This window comes from Lissotriton helveticus, chromosome 10 (assembly GCF_964261635.1).
Source record: "Lissotriton helveticus chromosome 10, aLisHel1.1, whole genome shotgun sequence".
Classification (NCBI taxonomy): domain Eukaryota; kingdom Metazoa; phylum Chordata; class Amphibia; order Caudata; family Salamandridae; genus Lissotriton; species Lissotriton helveticus.
In genome coordinates, this window is record NC_136071.1 from 726,845,621 (window position 1) to 726,867,301 (window position 21,681).

General features: G+C 43.5%; 1 protein-coding gene across 1 annotated transcript in view; it reads right to left on the reverse strand.

The window, feature by feature from the left end:
- Positions 1–21,681, reverse strand: part of VIPR2 (vasoactive intestinal peptide receptor 2) — a 1,008,023-nt gene that overhangs the window by 284,247 nt on the left and 702,095 nt on the right. The window contains exon 5 of the mRNA XM_078663279.1: positions 20,081–20,178. Within this exon, the coding sequence (XP_078519405.1) occupies positions 20,081–20,178 (98 nt within the window). The remainder of the gene's footprint in view (positions 1–20,080; positions 20,179–21,681) is intronic.

Below are 21,681 nucleotides of genomic sequence, written 5' to 3' on the forward strand. Positions count from 1 at the left end.
CAGTTACTTGCAGCATGATGATAATAATGTAAAATTAACTCAGCTTCCCTTAACTTTAAAAGTAAAATAGGAACTGGTGCTTGTTTAAAAATCTACTCAAGGCCATGAGCTACTCTGAAGGTGTCTGGAGGCTACTGGTGGGTCGTGATTGACTGGCTGGAGACAACTGATCCAGGCTGAGTAAATTGTTGGATAATACAAACACCAAAACCAACTTTTTTTGGTGTGCAAAATATATATGTTATTTTGTACTGAAAATGCAATCTATCCTCTAAATTCACATAATGTCAATTTAGTAAATTTCACATGAACCTATCAAATATACATATATAACAGAGGTACACCAGTACAAAGAGGTCGCGGTCGAGGAGGCAGAGGAGGAAGCAGACAAAAGGCGAAAGCCCAGGAAGAAACCCTAGTGGGAGTACTGACAAGGGGAAAGAAGACTGGAAAAAGATGAATGATAAATCAGTGGTAAATTTATCAGCCTTATAACTTACTAAATATCAAAGGGAGGTTTTAAATTTGGGACTCTCCTTTTGCCCTATTGCAAGCTATAACTACACAGAAAGTCGTATTGATCATTTTCCCATTGTTAGAAAACTGAAGGTTAAAAATGGTATGCCACAATGAATGTTCAAAAACACATGACTCACTGGGCACAAATAAGCTCTCTGAATGTCAATGACATTGATGTCTTGCACACAATGCACGAATTGGAGGGGGAGGCTCACTTTATTGATAATCCTTTTCTAAACATAATCAATGATAATATTGATATCAATGAAAGGGCGCCAAGTGGGTTTATACCCAAGTCTATCTTTATGCCTCTAATAACAAACGAGGTGATAGGCATCTTTGAAAAATGTATGATCAAGGAACTTAAATGAATTAGTTTTAAGAAATCCAATAGTACTAAGAACCTCAAAAAAGCACACATGGAGGCAAATCAAGAATTGGAGAATAACAGGAATATTGTTATTAAAAAGTCAGATAAAGGGGGAAATGTGGTGGTATGGCCCCAAGATATGTATCTGAAGGAAGGGACGAAACAACTTAATGAAATTGACAGATATGAACCATAATCGAAAAAATGCCAACAACTTGTATGTAGAGAAATTGATCAATTGGAGAAATCAGGGAATCCTGGATTGGGAGGAATATCTGTTCTTATTGTGTAAATTCCCCAAAATTCCAGCACTGTACCTATTGCCAAAATTGCATAAGGATGCAGATAACCCACCAGGGAGTCCAGGGAGTCCAATAGTCTCATTGAGGGGGAGCATGCCAGAAAGCACATCGAATATGTGGATTACTTTCTGCAGCCATATGTACATGCTCTCCCCTCGTATGTGAGAGATACTGGGGATTTTCTGCGGTTGATTGATAATGTTATTTGGCATGAGGACTACTTACTGTTAAGTCTGGATGTAAACAGCTTACATACAGCTTATATACAAGTATTCCCCATAATTTAGGAATAGATGCATGCAGACATTTTTATTAATAATAATTGATCATTATCTTATCTCTTGCACACAGAAATGATAATAGACATATTTGCTTAACGAACAACTTTTTCCTGTTTATTAAACAAATATACAAACAGAACCAGGGAACGGCGATGGGCACCTGCTTCGCCTAAGCTTTGCAGGGCTATTCCTGGGCTGGTGGGAGGAGCAGGTGGTCAATAACATCAGACAATGTTATGACCACGTCGTCCTCTGAGTCAGGTACATTGATGACATCTTCTGTATTTTGAAGGGTACTCTGTATTTGGAAGAGTACTGAGGAGGAGGCAGATTAATTCATAGTTACACTTAATGATATTTCTCTGAACTTGACGTTCAATAGTCATATTGACAATGTAACAATGTAACTATAGAGTTCCTTGATGTTAGACCAACGGTGAAACAGAACAAACTAGTTAGTCATTTATTTAGGAGAAAAACTGTAGGAAATAGTCTATTAAGAGCGGACAGTTGTCACCCAACTTCATTGGTTCAGAGTATTCCATTTATTACGAGCCAGAAGGAATCGCAGCACGGATGGTGGTTTAGCGAAGAGATGAAGGTTATGACACAAAGATTCAGGGAAATAGGGTACAGCAATACAACCATTCAAATGGCAATTGATAAGGTTGCTGTACTAAATAGAGATGCAGTGCTCATTCCTAAAAAGAAAGAAAGTGATGAATCAAAAATCTGTTTCATCACAAGATACCACAACAGAATGTGGGATCGGAAAAATAGTTTAACTAAACATTGGGGTGTTTTGAAGACAGACCCTGACTTTATTACATCTGTTGGTTCTCATCCCATGATAATGTACAGAAAAGCAATATCATTACAGGACACATTGAGGAACTGCCTAGTAAGTACGGAAACACCCCTAATGAGATTAAGGGATTTTTCAATTGTAACCAATGCAACGCCTGCAAGCATGGTAAAAGCTGTAAAACTCTGGAATTAGCAGGAGATCAGAAACAATTTTGTAATTAACAAACTATTGAATTGTAACACTGAATATGTGGTGTATGCCTAAGTATGTCCATGCAAACTTGCATACATAGGAAGCACTATTTATAAGGCGAAAAAACACATTTTAGAGCATTTGTGTGCTATTCGCAATGACGATAAACAATATCCTATTGCTAGTCATTTCAGAATATACCACAACTCTAATTGTAATTTATTGCAATTTGTGGTTCTTGATCAAATTCCTAGTCTTGAGAGAGGGGGTGATCAAATAGTGGATTTACAAAGATTGGAATCCAAAATGATCATTAAATGTAATACCCTTCATCTGAATGGATTAAATATGGATGAAGAATTAGCTGTATACCTAGGCTGAACACAAAAGTTATGTAAATGTCATCTGCTAACTTCTTCCTTCTGCACAGATTTTTGCCTTTTTAACTTGAATGCGTAATGTAACGTGGATTTTAATTGGTACTCTATTTGTTGGTTCTTTTTCAGAAAGAAGATTACAGAAATGCAAAGAAGCTATTATATCTTGAAAAACCAAGCCGGTTGAATTTAGAATTGGTCAAAATATTTAAATAAAGTCATTGTTAAGTTTTGTTTCTGGGGCTTGATTCCACCATGTACTGTTTTGTGCATGTCACATAACTTTATTGACTAGCTGAATTTATGAACTGACAGAATGGTAATAGTCAATCAAGAAAGATTGAAATATTAGGATGCATTACACTAATGTTGCACTATTTCATAAAAGATATTTATGGTCAGTTTTGTTAGTTAGTAAGCCCACTGGGGCAGTATAATGTTTGCTGTCAATTATGTTTCCTTGTTTAAGTAATGCACAATCACAATGCAAAGTTTTTTACTCAATACTGTTATTCAGAATGAATTTATGATCACGAAGATGTTGAAGTGATTTGCAGATATTTCCGGTTTAGAAATGATTCAATTTATAAATTCACTCAACTAAAAATATGACTTGACGTGAATCTGTTATTGTAAGGATGTCTAAGTTCCGTGTCCGGTAGATGATATATTAAATAGAAGGCATTTTGAATTGTAATCTTTATCAATTAAGCAGTTGAACGGCCAAAATAAACACTTTGAAACAAGTATATGAACAGCAGTACTGTGGTGATTTGGACAGTGAGATTTTTCGGGCTAAAGATTGCATACATTGGATGGAATGTAATGAGGTTTGCTACCTCGCTGCTGACGCCTCGTGTGAGTAGGCTTGGGCATAAGCGATTCTTTTGGAAATATATATATGTATACATACACACACACACATAATATAATTTAGGGCTAAAGCACAACTTGTACTGGTGTTGTGGTGTTGTCGAAATATAATAAGTTTAAAAATACACACCATAATTTTGAATAGATCAGAAAGTGCACTTCAATCACTACACTTCACTCAGGGACTAAAAGGGACATTCTAGCCTGTGTTTAAAAAAAAAGTTAGTCAGAATAACATTTTTATTTTAAAGATATACCTGTTGCTCTGCTGAGCCATGGAGTTGGCTGTACAGGGACAGGACCTCCGTGGCAAACAACTCCAGCTCCTCTGTTTCAGGCGGGGGCTCGGACACCTGTTCTTCCTCGCATCGTGGCTCCCAAAGGTCTGAAATAGCAGCAAGCGTTGAGGATGTGTTGTTGACTGCAGTGCTATAAGGCAAGTGAGCTTTTTTTGAAATGCTGCATACACGTACCCTATGTACGCGATTGTTAATGGTGATGGACACATCCATGGGCTGTTGTACATTGCTTTCACATGTTAACCTATGGCTGGCTCTGTTGTGGAGTTTTCACACCCACTAGACGGTCACTTATGCTGTAGCCAGCTAATTCCAAATGTTCTGATGGCGAGGCTAGGCTGCTGCCATTTTAGATTGTGAAATAGTGTGTATGTGAATGTTAAGTGAGACACCACCACTCAAATAGGTAGCTACTTTGTTTAACTGTAGAAAATGCTAATGTTGTTCCTTTGTTTTTACAAAAATGTTTAATGTCCTGCCTTCATATATTTGGTGCAATATCAGCACAGTGTTGTTTCTATCGCTGTTGATAGTCTTTTTGCAGAGAAATTAAAAAAATATATAAGAATGTGTAAATTACTCATTTACAAAATATTACTTACACATTAAAAATGTAAATTATAAACATGTAATAAATGTAAACTAAAAACAATATTTATTCTAAACATTATAAGGTTCTGTATAATTATGTATTAAAAACTTATATGTATTGAAAACTAGATGAAATGTCTGGTTTAATTTGAAACTGTGTTAGCAAATATTTACAACATTTGTTTTTTTTTAAACGCAGACATATGACCCAGGGAGAGTGAGAAGAAGACAGTTTCACGTGTTGAGACCATTTTCAGACCATACCTCCATAGAAGAATGGGACATTATAAAAAAAATCTGATTGAATAGCAAACAATTCTTGATTTATGTCATCAGCTGCTGCCAGAGCTTTTGCATCACAATAGTAAGCCCACATCAATAACATCAATAGCAAGAATAATGCCAGTACTCCATTTTGTAGCCAAAGGATCATTCCAATACACTGTGGCAGTATCTGCTGGAATGTCACAACCAACTTTCAGCGGTATGCTACAAGAAGTTATTTCTTCAATCATGAGACACATCAACAGCTTCCTAGAAAAAAGGAATTTGCCAATGTGAAGGGCACATGTTATGCCTTGGGCCACCTACCACATGTAGTTGGAGCAGTTGATGGCACACATATTGCCTTAGTGCCAACACACGCAAGAGAACAAGTGTATTTAAATCAAAAGTATTTCCATTCAATCAATGTGCAAGTTGTCTGCTTAGCAGATTTGTACATTGCAAGTGTGTGTGTGCATTTTCCTGGATCAACCCATGATTACGTTGTACTACGGAACACCAGCATACCCTAAAAATGTCATGACTTGGACCTGAGCCGGCCTGGCTTGTTGATAAGTACTCATTACATTGTTTGATTAATGTAAAGTGTAATGATCTAAAATTGAGTTACAATTTCTGTTGGCTTCTTTTGTTCCCATATAAGAGACTCAGCCAGGGGAAGTCCGCTTCAAGTGAGGCTCATGGAAGAATACAGAGGCCATTGTAGGAGGTTGTTTAGCCCCTAAAGGCCAGGTTTCAATGTCTGGACAAGATTGGTCGAGCCCTACTCTACTCGCCCGATAAGGTGTGCAAAATGACCATGGCATGCTGCATGTTACTCAACATAGTCATGCAACAGAACATCCCATACATTGCAGATGAAGAAGACCATGAAAAGCCACTGAGTAAGGATGTTGAAATGCCAATTGAAGATGATTGTGGTGAAGAGGAAGGCATTAACATATGTCAATATGTCATTGGGAGCTTCTTCAAATGAGTGTAAGTACATTTTATTATATGAAATGTTAAACCAATTTTTAATGTAATGAGGATAAATGTCTCTGCTGGACATTTTTTAGAAAGGCCAAGTGAAGTGTAGCCAGGGCAAAGATGTTTGTTGATCAAAGTTTTAGCACATTGACTACTGTGTTCATTTGCATTGTTTATCTTGGATTGTTCTTAGAAAATGTGTCCTCAAAAATATTCATTTGTAAGGTGTTAATTTTGTAATGTAATTTAATGAACCTTTTTGTTTTTGTCACCATGTCATGTTCATTTGGATGTATCCAAGTTGCGACATTTGCAGTTATATGCTGCTGTTGCAAAATACCAGGGGAACATGGATTGATCCTGTGAAAGACACACACACACTTTGGGTGTGCATATGTTTTTTCAAAGACAACTTGCAAAGCTATTGATTTGAAGTTCTTAAGATTGCAGTAAACTTGTTTTCTATTGAAAGTTGGAACCAAGTTAATATTTGCTGCTTAAATTGCTCTAACCACATGTGATATTTGACCCAAAACATATTCTTCTCCCATCACATTGGCTTAAACCGCATTTTGTGTTGTGTGTGAAGCTGTTGATGTGTCTCATCATTGTAGAAAGTCCTTCTTGTATGACGCCAATTGAAGTTGGTTGTGACATTGCACCAGATACTGCAACAATGTCTTGGAATGATCCTGTGGCTATAAACTGGAGTAATGCCAGGATTGTCACTATTGGTGTTATTGATGTGGTATTTCTTTTCTGAACCAGAAGATCAGGCTCCAGCTAATGATATAAATCCATGATAGTTTGCCAATTGAATCAGATTTTTGGGGATTTTATTTTTAAAATTGTAAAATGTGTAATGTAAGGAAAAGAGTAATAATACATTGAAAAAGAAATACAAAGCAGTCTTTGACTTTGTTAGGGCTATTCCTTGAACCCGATATGTTCAGGACATGCTGCAAGCAATATGACTCCAGTTGAGATCTCAATTTACTCCAGTTTGACTGATTAAAACCATATATATCTCTGGGACTAATACCTTTTTCACACAAGAGTCGTAATCAGCAATTCACTCTCATGGCTCCCTGTTCAAGGAACATCCCTATTATGATGAGATATCCGAACAGGTTCCTCGTCTTCCCTCTTCACTGGTGACCAGTGACTCTGGACCAGACTTTGACAATCACATCCAAATAATTTCACCAACAGGCCTTGGATTTCTTTAAGGCAGCATTCTTCTTGCTTGAGTTCCTTTGTCCTGATGAAGACCTTGAGTTAAGAAGGCTGAAACATCGTTGACTCTTATCAGCCCAATTGGGACTGTTAATTATGCTAATATTTTTTCACTAATTGTATCATGAAACTAATGTTTGTGCATAATATATACATGGAAAAGTTGGTATGAAAGACACCTATGTATTTCTGAAATGGGAACAATGAGAATTATCGGTCATTTTTCAGAATGACTTCTTTTTTACACAATGTCTTGCCTTTGGAAGGCAGAAATGCATCAAAAATCAATAGGTAATAACAGTTGCTTTACAAATATGAATTACCCTGAGTCTTCTGATAAAAATGGTAAATCACTTGTGTGGGTAGGCATACTGCCCACGACAGGAAATGGCTCTAAACCCAACGTGAACACACCACATTTTCACAATGAAAATGTACCCTTTATTTGCGAAGTGTCTAGCTGTAGTGTCTGAACACTAGCTCTCCCGACACCTAGGGAAACCTAGAAAACATATACATTTTTGAAAACTAGACACCCAGAAGAATCCAGTATGGGGTGACTTGACTGCCTCCCGCCAGGTTCTGTTACCCAGAATCCCTTGCAAACCTAAAAAATTGACCCAAAAAACACATTTTCTCCACATTTCTGTGGTGGAAAGTCCTGGAATCTGTGTGGATCCACAAATTTCCACCCACACCGCATTCCCCAAAATCTTAAAAGAAAAATGGTACCTCACTTGTGTAGGTCGGCCTAGTGCCCGCTACAGGAAACGGCACAAAACGCCACATGGTCACACCTCAATTTCGCAGTGAAAAATGACACTGTTTTGGCAAAGTGCCTAGCTGTAGTTTTTGAAGCCTAACTCTGCCGGCACCTAGGGAAACCTAGCACGCCTATACATTTTTTAAAACAAAACACCCAGGGGAATCTAGAATGGGGTGACTTGACTGCCTCCCACCAGGTTCTGTTACCCTGAATCCCACGCGAACCTAAACAATTGTCTAAAAAACCTCATTTTCCCCACATTTCTGTGGTGGGAAGTTCTGGAATCTGTGTGGATCCACACATTTTCACCCACCCGGCGTTCCCCAAAGTCTTCCAAGAAAAATGGTACCTCACTTGTGTGGATCTGCCTAGTGCCCGCGACAGGAAACGGTGCAAAACGCAACGTGGTCACACCTCAATTTCGCAGTGAAAACTGACCCTTTTTTTTGCAAAGTGCCTAACTGTAGTTTTTGAACCCTAGCTCTGCCGGCACCTAGGGAAACCTAGGAAACCTATACATTTTTTAAAACTAGACATCCAGGGGAATCCAGGATGGGGTGACTTAATTGCCTCCCACCAGGTTCTGTTACCCAGAATCCATTGCAAACCTAAAAAATTGTCAAAAATCCCACATTTTCCCCACATTTCTGTGGTGGAAAGTCCTGGAATCTGCGCGGATCCAAAAATTTCCACCCACCGTGTATTCCCCAAAGTCTTACGAGAAAAATGGTACCTCACTTGGGTGGGTCGCCCAAGTGCCCGCGACAGGAAACGGTGCACAACGCAACGTGGTCACACCTCAATTTCTGTTGGGAATTAACTCCTCCCGGATTGTCCTAAGCCAGCATTTACATTTGTGGACGTACCTTTTCCCTCCTCCTTCTTTCTTTTCTTTCCATGTTCATGTCCTGCGTGCTTGGTGGGGTTGGTGCTCTGTGATTAAAAGGCGCTGATTCTCATTCGGCAGCGCTTGGTTTCTTCCCCGGTCCTGTGACCTGGAAGGTCTGCCCCCTTGACGTCTTCCGGATTGTCGCGGACATCCAGTCCCTTCTTGCCTGACTTCCGGTTTGGAATGTTCGTCCTCAAGGAGACCGCGTTGCTTGTGGAGAACTTTGCCGGTTCTTGTCTTCTGGATATGCTTTGCACTCTTGCCACGTTAGGACAGTGCAGGTAGCTCGCTATTTCTGCCCCGCTGTAGTTCGTGAGTCCTTTTGTTTATGGTTCCATTTTTCTTATACCCCACAAAAGGACTATTTGTATCCACGGTGGTAGGGGCTCCTATCGCTGTGGTGATCTTTGCCTGGGCATAACGCGGCTGCATGTCAGGCACATAGGATTACTTATTTTTGTTGCTAGAGTTATGGCCATGTACGTTTTCTTTTTCTGGGCAGTAAAATAAGTGCACTTATCTATTTTCTGGAATAGAGTTCCTTGCTCATCTATATGAAGAGGGTTTTTTTTGCCACAGGTTGTAGGCCTTTTTCCCCTTTTTCTCTATGTCGCTCCTTGTTTCTTGAGAAGTATAGAAACAAACTTCCATCCTTGTTTAATGAATGTTATGGATACCTGGACAACTCCATATGAAGACGTGGAATAGCAGATGGTGACTTGCATATGCTGCTTAAAACCGTTTAAAGACCCAGAGAGCTTGGACCCTTTGAGAAGGGTAAGAACATTTACTTGTCTGTTTTTGATTTTTGTCCACCCAAGCTCGTATGGATATGGTTGCATGAAATCACACTTTTCTTTTCTTTGTTTCTTCTCTGTTGTAGATCCCTGGGGGTCCACAGTCCATGAGTGAGGTTCATCATTCTCCAAGCATTCCTTCATGTTTCCCCACCCTCTTCTGTGATATTCGTCTGCTGCCACTGTGTGTTATCTTATAGTGCTGTTGGCGGGTTTTGCAGTAGAGGAGTGGAATAATCATCGGTTGAATGCCGGGAACAGGACAATTTCGCAGTAAAAAAATGACCCTATTTTTGCTAAGTGCCTAGCTGTAGTTTTTTAACCCTAGCTCTGCCGGCACCTAGGGAATCCTAGCAAACCTGTACATTTTTGAAAACTAGACACCCAGGGGAATCAAGGATGGGGTGGCTTGACTGCCTCCCACCAGTTTCTGTTACCCAGAATCTCTTGCAAACCAACAAAAAACACATTTTCCCCAAACTTCTGTGGTGGAAAGTTCTGGAATCTGTGTGGATCCACAATTTTCTACCCACCCCAAGTACCCCAAAGTCTTCCGAGAAAAAATTGTACTTCACTTGTGTGGGTTGGCCTAGTGCCTGCGACAGGGAACGGTGCAAAACGCAACGTGGTCACACCTCAATATCGCAGTGAAAAATTACCCTTTTTAGGCAAAGTGCCTAGCTGTAGCTTTTTAACCCTAATTCTGCCGGCACCTAGGGAAACCTACCAAACCCACACATTTCTAAAAAGTAGACACCCGGGGGCTTCCAGGGAGATATGGATTGCATGGATCCCCCAACGTTTCCTTAACCAGAATCCCCGGCAAAACCTCAATTTTAGCTGAAAAATGCACTATTTTCAGACATGTTTGTGTGGAAAAGTGTGGCATCACTGGGTTCACACGAATTTCCTACTACTTAGTGTTCCCCCAGGTCTCCCGATAAAAATGGTGCCTCACGTGTGTGTGAGGCCCAAGTACCCGCGACAGGGAAGAGCCCAAAACGTAGTGAGGCGACATCAATATTGCCTATCTCACATCCACCTGGTTTTACCTGCTTGGAAGCCCCCGGGTGTCTAGTTTTCAGAAATGTGTCAGTTTGGTAGGTTTCCTGTTGTAATGTACCTTTTACTTAATACACTCTCCCTACAGAGGTTCTCTCCTTTGCTGCTCAGCCTATGATGAGGTCAGATAGAATGTTGATTGCGTTTGGATTAGAAGAGTGAATCAGTTGGTGTGGATGGGCTGAGCAGTGAAGAGCCTGCTCCTGGTGGGGCACTTCAATGGATTTTACTTGATATATCTTATACCTGTAACCAAGAAGTGATCCTGTGAATAAAGCTGAGAACTTATCTACATCACCTGGTCTACGCAGTATTCATCTTTGTAACACTGGCGACGATTTAAAGAACCTGGTACTGAAATAGACTTTTGGAATTGGAAAATTATAGGAACTAAAGGAACTTCAAGTAAGTGAATTGCAAACCGTGGATTTGTAGAAACTAGGCACCTTAAATGCCCCACCAGTGACCCTATCAACGGTCGCCCTTAACTATATGGTGCCAGTTTCTGTTTTCCTGCTTGCTGTCTTGGAAAAATTGATGTCCCTGCTTTGGCCCTGTTTGTACTGCATGGAGTATAATTCTGGATGAGAGATGATGAGACCCTTTAATTGAACTCTACATGTGCGGTGAATCAACAGCGTTGGACAGCTGCTGTGACACCTATTTATACTGGACTACGAATTTGATGACTGAATTTAAATGCTCTGTGGATTATTCACTTGGACTCAAATGACTTTGTGGATTTATGTATTTTAACCGAGTTTGAAATTCATCACCTCGATAATAATATTGGACTTGTTAGCATCGTGGGTTTGTAAGTACTTATAAACGTTCTCTTGGAATTGTACTGCTGTTGGCACTGCTCGTTTGCTGGATTTTGAAGAAACTTACTACTCTCCTGTGACGGTATTTTTTTTTGTTTTTATCGATTGGTGAGCTTTCTAACCATTGATTTGTTTTGACTCGCAACGACCACTGTTACCGTTACCAAGCACGCTCTGACTCTGGTGCCCCGCGCTGTCTTCGCTCGCGCTAATCTCCTGAAGCGCATTCTGCCATTACTGACTCTGTTTGTCTTCAAACCAGTTCTGTCCTTCCTCACGCTCCATTTCTTCTGTCAGCTGTGCACAGTACATAGTGACGTTATCCCGCATAGACGTCACGTAAACACACACGCTGCCATCTTGGTATCCATAGGAACCGCTACAACTACAGGAACGACGAGATCTTCCCGATTTGTTCACGGAAGGCAGACAGGTTTGTTTTACTTATTGAAAAACTTCACTCATTGTATCAAAACATCGCGCATTGAAGGAATTCAACATTACAAGTACTTTTCTCCATCAAGATTTGGCGAATGGATTTAATTGTGATTTAGAATTTTCTACTACAGTGATGCACTCACTCACCATCATTTGTGCATTTCCAGTCATGTGCACACTTAAGGATTGTGTATTTCAGTGATACACACAAGTATCTCATTTTTTTTTTAATTATTTTTTTACAATGCTATGTCAAATGTATTTTTGAGTTTTGTGTCATGGTTTTATTGCATCTGTAAGGGTTTTTGGCGGCTTGTGTGTGTTTTGTTTTTGGGAAAGTTTGCTTACTGATAGCTGTAGGTTGTGTGGGCAGTCACATCTTTGTGACTGATGGTGTGTTCCCTGTTGCATTTGATTATGTTCTGGACTGTGCTTATTTTCTCTATTTCAGGTTTTGGCTATTATGTCTTGGGTTTAAAGATACCCGATACCCAAAATGTGTTTGAGAGTGTTTTATCTGCATGTTTGTGCTGTTTTTTTTTCTGAATTTCAAGTTTTGGCCAGTTTGTCTAGGATTCAAGGATACCTGGAATTGTCGTGGGTTTTGTATACTCATTATATAGACTGTGCGTTACGGGTACGCACGAGGGAAGTTTACCTCTTGTGTTGCTTCTCTTATTGGTTGTGTTATTACCCTGTATGTGGTTAATGCCTCAAGTGGGAGTTTAGACTGTGCATTTTGGTTGTGCACGTTGGGTTTGGGAGATTCCCATAATGTATTTGCTTTAGGTTTAGCAGACCCATAATATGTTTGCTTTTCTCCCATAATAGATTTGCTTGGGTTTAAGCAGACCCATAATATGTTTGCTTTGGGTTAAGGGATACCCATATTGGTTTTTAGAGTGTTTTTGGGGTTTTATTACCTTGTCTGGGTATGGGCTGTGTCTTATTCCATTTCTTTGAGGTAGACCTGTTCTGTCATTGGTTTGTGCAGTTGAGGGTTGTAGATCCCTGTTCTGCCACAGTTTTGTGCCTTAGTTTGTGGTGCATTGGCTACTCATTATTGTACCCGCAGTTTGGGGCGAGAGTTATGTGGATAGTATCCACTTGTTTTGAAGGATGTTTTTATTTAACTTGCATTTTTGTTGTTTGTGATCATTATGAAGGGGAGATGGGTGTAGTAACTTCAGTTAGCTCATTCATTCTCCTTTGCCCTCATTTGTATGTTTGGCAACTTTCATGCATTTGTTATATTGATCATTATTGCAAGGGGGTGATGTATAATTTTGTTATTATTGCATCCTCCTTTGCTGGAACGTGTGTTTTATCAACTTCACACATGTTGATTGTTTTCCATCACTATAAAAGGGGGGGATGTGTTGTAATGTACCTTTTACTTAATGCACTCTCCCTACAGAGGTTCTCTCCTTTGCTGCTCAGCCTATGATGAGGTCAGATAGAATGTTGATTGTGTTTGGATTGGAAGAGTGAATCAGTTGGTGTGGATGGGCTGAGCACTGAAGAGCCTGCTCCTGGTGGGGCACTTAAATGGATCTTACTTGATATATCTTATACCTATAACTAAGACGTGATCCTGTGAATAAAGCTGAGAACTTATCTACATCACCTGGTCTACGCAGTATTCATCTTTGTAACATTTCCCTAGATGGCTGCCGAGCACAGGACCAAAAACCCAGGTGACCCCCTCTAGCAAAACCAGTTGGTTGTGAGATAGGCAATTTTGATGTTGCCTCAATACGTTTTAGGCCCCTGCCTGCTGCGGGTACTTGGGCCTCTCACACGAGTGAGTCACTGTTTTTATTGGAAGGCTTCGGGGAACGTGTTGTGGGTGGAATTTTGTGGATCCACGCAGATTTCAAAACTTTCCACCACAGAAATGTGAGGAAAGTTCGTTATTTTTGGACACATTTTTAGGTTGGCAAGGTATTCTGGGTGACAGAACCTGGAGAGGGCCAGTCAAGTTACAACCGTCCTAGATTCCCCTGGGTGTCTCGTTTAGAAAAATGTAGAGGTTTGCTAGGTTTCCCTATGTGCTGACTGCGCCATGGCCCAAAATCGACAGGTAGGCATATTGCTAAAAAAAAATCAGTCCCTAGTCTGTTTTCTGCCGCCCTGGAGGGGATATGGGGGGGGGTTGCCCTGATTTGCCCCCAAGGGGGTCAGAAACACTGTTGATATTTGTTTGGGGGTGGGGGCATTCTGGGCAGCCCCCACCCCCACGTATAAAACAGACAGCGTAATCATTGGTGTCTAGTGAGCTTTTTGCCCCCCCTGGGGGGGCAGATTGGGAGCATCTGCCCCCATCTTCCCTCCAGGGGGCATAGAGGCTGTAATTGTTGCAAGTTGGGGTGGGGGCATTGGCATTCCCGTTTTGGGCAGCCCCCACCCTGATACAAATGTGGCCAAAAAATTCCTGGCGTCTAGTGGGCCTTGAGCCCCCCGGGAGCAGATTGGGGGCTACTGCCCCATCTGCCCCCCGGGGGAGCAGGAAGGCTGTAATTTTTGCAGGAGAGGGGGTGGGGGCATGGGCATGCCCGTTTTGGGCTGCACCACTCTAATTCAAATTTGCCCCCCCAAAAAACCCTGGCGTCTACAGGGCTTTTTGCCCCCCCCCCGGCAGGGCAGATTGGGGGCTAATGGGGGGCTGAAAGTCCACTAGACGCAAGGGAGTTTTTTGGGCAAATTTTAATTAGGGTGGAGGCTGTCCAAAACAGGAATGCCAATGCCCCACCCTAATTAATATTTGCCAAAAAAATCCCTGACGTCTACTGGGCTTTTTGCCCCCAGGGGGCAGATTGGGGCTAATGCCCCCATCTTCTCCCCAGGAAGGGCAGGAAGGCTGTACCTTTTGTGAGGGAGGGGGTGGGGGCATGGGCACGCCTGTTTTGGGCAGCCCCCACCCTAATTAAAATTTGCCCCAAAAAACCCTGGGGTCTAGAGGGCTTTTCGCCCCCAGCTGGACAGATTGGGGGCTAATGCCCCCATCAGCCCCCCAGGGGGGCTGAAAGTCCACTAGATGCCAGGGAGTTTTATGGACAAGTTTTAATTAGGGTGGGGGCTGCCCAAAACGGGCATGCCAATGCCACCACCCTAATTAAAATTTGCCCAAAAGATCCCTGGCCTCTACTGGGCTTTTTGCCCCCCAAGGGGCAGATTGGGGGCTATTGCCCCCATCTGCCCCTCAGGAAGGGCAGGAAGGCTGTATGTTTGCTGGGGAGGGGGAGGGGGCATGGCCACGCCTGTTTTGGGCTGCCCACACCCTAATTAAAGTTTGCCCCCCAAACAAACTGCCATCTAGAGGGCTTTTTGCCCCCCCCCGGCGGGTCAGATTGTGGGCTAATGCCCCCATATGCCACCCAGGGTATCTGAAAGTCCACTAGACACCAGAGAGTTTTTTGGGCATTTTAATTGGGGGAGGGCTGCCCAAAATGAGCATGCCAATGCCCCCACCCTAATAAAGATGTTCTCAAAAAAAGCCCTGGGGTTTAGTGGGCTCCTGCCCCACCTGCTCCCCAGGGGGGGGGGGGCAGGAAGACTGACATTTTTGTGGGGGTAGGGGTGGGGCATGGGCATGTCTGTTTTGGGCAGCCCCCACCCTAATTCAAATTTGCCTAAAAAAATCCCTGCCATCTAGTGGGCTTTTTGCCCCCCCTGGGGGCAGATTGGGGGCTCCTGCCGCATCTTCCCCCCAGGGGGGCAGGAAGGCTATAATTGTTGTGGGGTAATGGGTGGGGCATGCCCATTTAGGGCAGCCCCCACCCTAATTCAGATTTGCCCCAAAATAACCCTGGCGTCTAGTGGCCTTTTTATCCCCCCGGGGGCAGATTGGCAGGCTACTGCCCCCATCTCCCCCCCAGGGGGGGCAAAAAGGCTGTAATGGTGGTGGGGGTAGGGGCATTGGCATGCCCCCACCCTAAAAAAAGTGGTGCAAAAACAAAATCCCTGGTGTTTAATGGGCTTTCTGCCCCCCGAGGGAGGCGGATATGGGGTTACGGCTGTAATTGTGGCAGGGGGTGGGGGCATTAGCATGCCCATTTCAGGCAGCCCCCACCCTAAAAATAATGGTGCAAAAATAAAATCCCTGGGGTTTAGTGGGCTTTCTGCCCCCCCCAGGGGGCAGATCGGGTGCTACTGCCCCATCTGCCCCAGGGAGGCAGAAAGGCTGTAATGGTGGCAGGGGGTGGGGGCATTTTGGGCAGCCCCCACCCCTAATAAATAGCCTATAAAAAATCCCTGGTGTCTAGTGGGCTTTTTGCCCCCCCGGCTGGACAGATTGGGGGCTAATGCCCCCTTCAGCCCCCAGGGGGGCTGAAAGTCCACTAGATGCCAGGGAGTTTTATGGGCAAGTTTTAATTAGGGTGGGGGCTGCCCAAAACGGGCATGCCAATGCCCCCACCCTAATTAAAATTTGCCCAAAAGATCCCTGGCCTCTACTGGGCTTTTTGCCCCCCAAGGGTCAGATTGGGGGCTATTGCCCCCATCTGCCCCTCAGGAAGGGCAGGAAGGATGTATGTTTTGCTGGGGAGGGGGAGGGGGCATGGCCAAGCCTGTTTTGGGCTGCCCCCACCCTAATTAAAATTTGCCCCCAAAAAAAACCTTCCATCTAGAGGGCTTTTTGCCCCCCCCCGGCGGGTCAGATCGTGGGCTAATGCCCCCATATGCCCCTTGGGTATCTGAAAGTCCACTAGACACCAGAGAGTTTTTGGGGCATTTTAATTAGGGCAGGGCTGCCCAAAATGGGCATGCCAATACCCCCACCCTAATAAAGATGTTCTCAAAAAAAGCCTAGGGGTTTAATGGGCTTTTTGCCACCCCTGGGGGCAGATTTTGGGCTCCTGCACCACCTGCTCCCCAGGGGGGGCAGGAAGACTGACATTTATGTGGGGGTAGTGGTGGGGCATGGGCATGTCTGTTTTGGGCAGCCCCCGCCCTAATTCAAATTTGCCTAAAAAAAATCCCTGGCATCTAGTGGGCTTTTTGCCCCCCCCCCTGGGGGCAGATTGGGGGCTCCTGCCGCATCTTCCCCCCAGGGGGGCAGGAAGGCTATAATTGTTGTGGGGTAATGGGTGGGGCATGCCCATTTAGGGCAGCCCCCACCCTAATTCAGATTTGCCCCAAAATAACCCTGGCGTCTAGTGGCCTTTTTATCCCCCGGGGGCAGATTGGCAGGCTACAGCCCCCATCTCCCCCCCAGGGGGGGGCAAAAAGGCTGTAATGGTGGTGGGGGTGGGGGCATTGGCATGCCCCACCCTAAAAAAAGTGGTGTAAAAACAAAATCCCTGGTGTTTAATGGGCTTTCTGCCCCCCCCCCGGGGGAGGCAGATTGGGGGTTACGGCTGTAATCGTGGCAGGGGGTGGGGGCATTAGCATGCCCATTTCAGGCAGCCCCCACCCTAAAAATAATGGTGCAAAAATAAAATCCCTGCGGTTAGTGGGCTTTCTGCCCCCCCAGGGGGCAGATCGGGTGCTACTGCCCCAACTGCCCCAGGGAGGCAGAAAGGCTGTAATGGTGGCAGGGGGTGGGGGCATTTTGGGCAGCCCCCACCCCTAATAAATAGCTATAAAAAATCCCTGGTGTCTAGTGGGCTTTTTGCCCCCCCCGGCTGGACAGATTGGGGGCTAATGCCCCCATCAGCCCCCCTGGGGGGCTGAAAGTCCACTAGATGCCAGGGAGTTTTATGGGCAAGTTTTAATTAGGGTGGGGGCTGCCCAAAACGGGCATGCCAATGCCCCCACCTTAATTAAAATTTGCCCAAAAGATCCCTGGCCTCTACTGGGCTTTTTGCCCCCCAAGGGGCAGATTGGGGGCTATTGCCCACGTCTGCCCCTCAGGAAGGGCAGGAAGGCTGTATGTTTCACTGGGGAGGGTGAGGGTGCATGGCCACGCCTGTTTTGGGCTGCCCCCACCCTAATTCAAATTTGCCCCAAAAAAAACCTTCCATCTAGAGGGCTTTTTGCCCCCCCCCCCGGCGGGTCAGATTGTGGGCTAATGCCCCCATATGCCCCCCAGGGTATCTGAAAGTCCACTAGCCACCAGAGAGTTTTTTGGGCATTTTAATTAGGGCAGGGCTGCCCAAAATGGGCATGCCAATGCCCCCACCCTGATAAAGATGTTCTCAAAAAAAGCCCAGGGGTTTAATGGGCTTATTGCCCCCCCTGGGGGGCAGATTTTGGGCTCCTGCCCCACCTGCTCCCCAGGGGGGGCAGGAAGACTGATATTTTTGTGGGGGTAGGGGTGGGGCATGGGCATGTATGTTTTGGGCAGCAACCACCCTAATTCAAATTTGCCTAAAAAAATCCCTGCCATCTAGTGGGTTTTTTGCCCCCCCTGGGGGCAGATTGGGGGCTCCTGCCGCATCTTTCCCCCAGGGGGGCAGGAAAGCTATAATTGTTGTGGGGTAATGGGTGGGGCATGCCCATTTAGGGCAGCCCCCACCCTAATTCAGATTTGCCCCAAAATAACCCTGGCGTCTAGTGGCCTTTTTATCCCCCCGGGGGGCAGATTGGCAGGCTACTTCCCCCATCTCCCCCCCAGGGGGGGCAAAAAGGCTGTAATGGTGGTCGGGGTGGGGGCATTGGCATGCCCCCACCCTAAAAAAAAAAGTGGTGCAAAAACAAAATCCCTGGTGTTTAATGGGCTTTCTAATTTTGTGCCTGGGCGGGTGGGAGCAGCCCCCGCCCCTAATAAAAATCCCTGGTGTCTAGTGGGCTTTCTACGCCCCGGGGGAGGCAGATTGGGGGTTACGGCTGTAATCGTGGCAGGGGGTGGGGGCATTAGCATGCCCATTTCAGGCAGCCCCCACCCTAAAAATAATGGTGCAAAAATAAAATCCCTGGGGTTTAGTGGGCTTTCTGCCCCCCCCCCCCCGCCAGGGGGCAGATCGGGTGCTACTTCCCCATCTGCCCCAGGGAGGCAGAAAGGCTGTAATGATGGCAGGGGGTGGGGGCATTTTGGGCAGCCCCCACCCCTAATAAATAGCCTATAAATAATCCCTGGTGTCTAGTGGGCTTTCTCCACACAGAATTATGAATTTCACGCAGAACTTCATCCAGAAAAACCTGATCAGTTTGCAGACGCCATAATTGTCGGTAAATAAATTAAGAATGCTCTGGTTAAAAAATACAAAACCGAAGAAATTCCTGAATTCATGTCAAAAGTGATCCTGAGGACATTTGCAGAGCTTTACAAAACTCTACAATTTAAGTCTGAGGAAAAGACAAAGAAGGCGTCGATTTAATGGGAGTACAGAGTGAGCTAAATCAACCTTTCATCTTAATTCATTGCCATACTGAAGAAGTTACAGCCTCGCTTGGTATATATCTCACCTGCATGTGAAGAGCATTACGTGTTGAATAGTAGTCCAAATCACTGAAATGAAGTGAAAGTATACTTCTTGTACTAAACAATTTCAATCATCTGCTTCAAAGAAGTCCTAGTTGATCTACAATTCAAGTTACACATTGATAATAGAAGTGGCACCACTGGCCTGGGGATGTTACCCTGAATGTCAAATTGCTACATTTCTGAGGACTGAATAAAAATAAAAATTCAAAAAGCAGTTTCGCAGGAAGCCAGGTAGAAAATAAAATCAATGGTGAGTCACTCCAGTACATTTACAGATGTCTATATGTAACCTCAAAGGCCAATCCCTCTCAGGTCTCCATGGAGAAAGAGGACAGCAAATTACTCTCTAAATGGCTTCAGATTGAAAGGAAATTGGAGGGCGTACATTTAAATGATGAGGGTCACTGCACTGGCAGATGTTGTTATATTTCCAGAAATATTTATAGTTGACTCCAGGTCAATGTATCACACAACAGAATGATTTCCGCAAGAATATATTTTGCTATTAATATAGAGCAAATGTAGCTGAGCACATCTGATTTCTCTACATTGGAGGGGTGTTGGGAGTGAGGAAATTAAAAATTGAGCATGTTAAAGGGGGAGGATAGCATTTGCATAAATAACGTTACAAGCTTACATGATATTCAAAATATTTACAAGTTAATATCAGCAATTATTTTTATTTTAACACACTGGACCTCAACACACTGCTTTACAGACAGATATCCTGAAGTAACTTTACTCTTATCACACTTGCCTTGCTAATACCATGAAATCCGCAGAAAAAGTGACTTGTATTACTGGAAAATGTAATAAATGTTTCTTCTTGAGCTTACCTGTAGACACAAAGAATGATACTTCCTGTTGTGAGGGCAATCAACGAAACGCTGTGACCCAATGTATAAATTGTTTTCAAAATTCCGAAAAGGAATGCCTAGTAAAAGGAAAGATAATAGTTAGCTATCGCTCAGTGGTTTTAATTGTAACTATTAGAATCAGTCATATTGATTTTTTTAATTGTCAGGCGCTTCCAACACATTTACATTCGATTTCAAAAATGAATTTCCAATTGCACTAACTTTGGGTGTCTTCTTCTAAAGAATTCTTTTGCATTTCAGTCATCACATATGTTTGTGGAGTTGCTGTGTATTTCTTCAAATGTAGGATATTTTTCCCCAAATATATCCAAGGCACCATATACTATCATTACCTCTTACATCTTAGGCCTCATTACAATTGATCACTTAATTTCCTTGGGACTGGTAACAAAATTTACCAGGCCATCGAAATTATGAGATGTGTACTTTCTAATGGAGTACTAAACTTCGGGTGTGGGTCACAATGATGAATTACTTAGGGAATGTGAACTGAAATTACTGATTGGTGATTCCTCATTTCTTCGTAGACTACGAAGGTTCAAGTTGTAATGGGCCAGATTTTCCTTGCAATCAAAGTTACTGGTACCCATAGTATCTGTAACCCCAGCCGTGGCAAAGTAGTGGTCTGTGTCCTGGGCTACTCATAATAAGGTCCTTAGTTCTGATGTTCGGAATCACCATGAACATCATCACATCACTGAGGTGCAGTTAACTTGCAACCTACAATTGCCTCCAACTTTTTTGTCATACATTTCTCCAGCTGTGTATTCAGGCAGTGGTCATGAGTTAAGATTTTCTGGAATCTCGCACTGCTCACAATGTCATCCACATATCATTTCTATACAATACGTATTTTTTTACAGAGAGCTTATGAGTGGAACTTGCTGTTTGTGAGAGAAATAATCGTGGTGAGGATATAGAATCTTTAAATATGCTATTTGCGCTCATCACAATTATTCTGGAGCCCCCAGATGTTTTTCTAGAAGAAGTTACCAGATTGCCAGCCTTTCATAACTTTGGGTAGGATGCTACCCAGCAGAGTGCAGCAAACTATGTGCATGGCACACATAATACTCACAGAAGGCCGGTTGAAGGCAGCGTTCTCTGGTGTAGTCACTACCTGCTTTTTCTGAGGTTTGCCTTGGAAATAAGCCAGCTTAAACAATAAACATTACAAATAAAATTATAAAAAGTTTATTGATCAGATGACGTTTATTTGTAACAACGTATGCTGGCAGCACCATATTGAGGCCTGCTTGAGGGCAAGGCCTTCAGATATCAATATTGATGCAAGAATATTACTTTTTTGCTGCAGGAAAACAACTCATTTCAGTTCTATGAAAAATACATTATTGACACCATAACTGAAGTATCTGACTCAACTTGCCTGTCAGTAGTGACATTTCTTTGGCTCTCATTACATAACATGCTATGTTAGTGCATATCATCATGTAGTAGGCGGGCCTACCACAGGACTATACAGACCTCCAAATATGGCAGCTCTGCTGAACTGCCATTGCCATCTTCTGGTAATTTTCCACACCAGAAGATCTTAAATG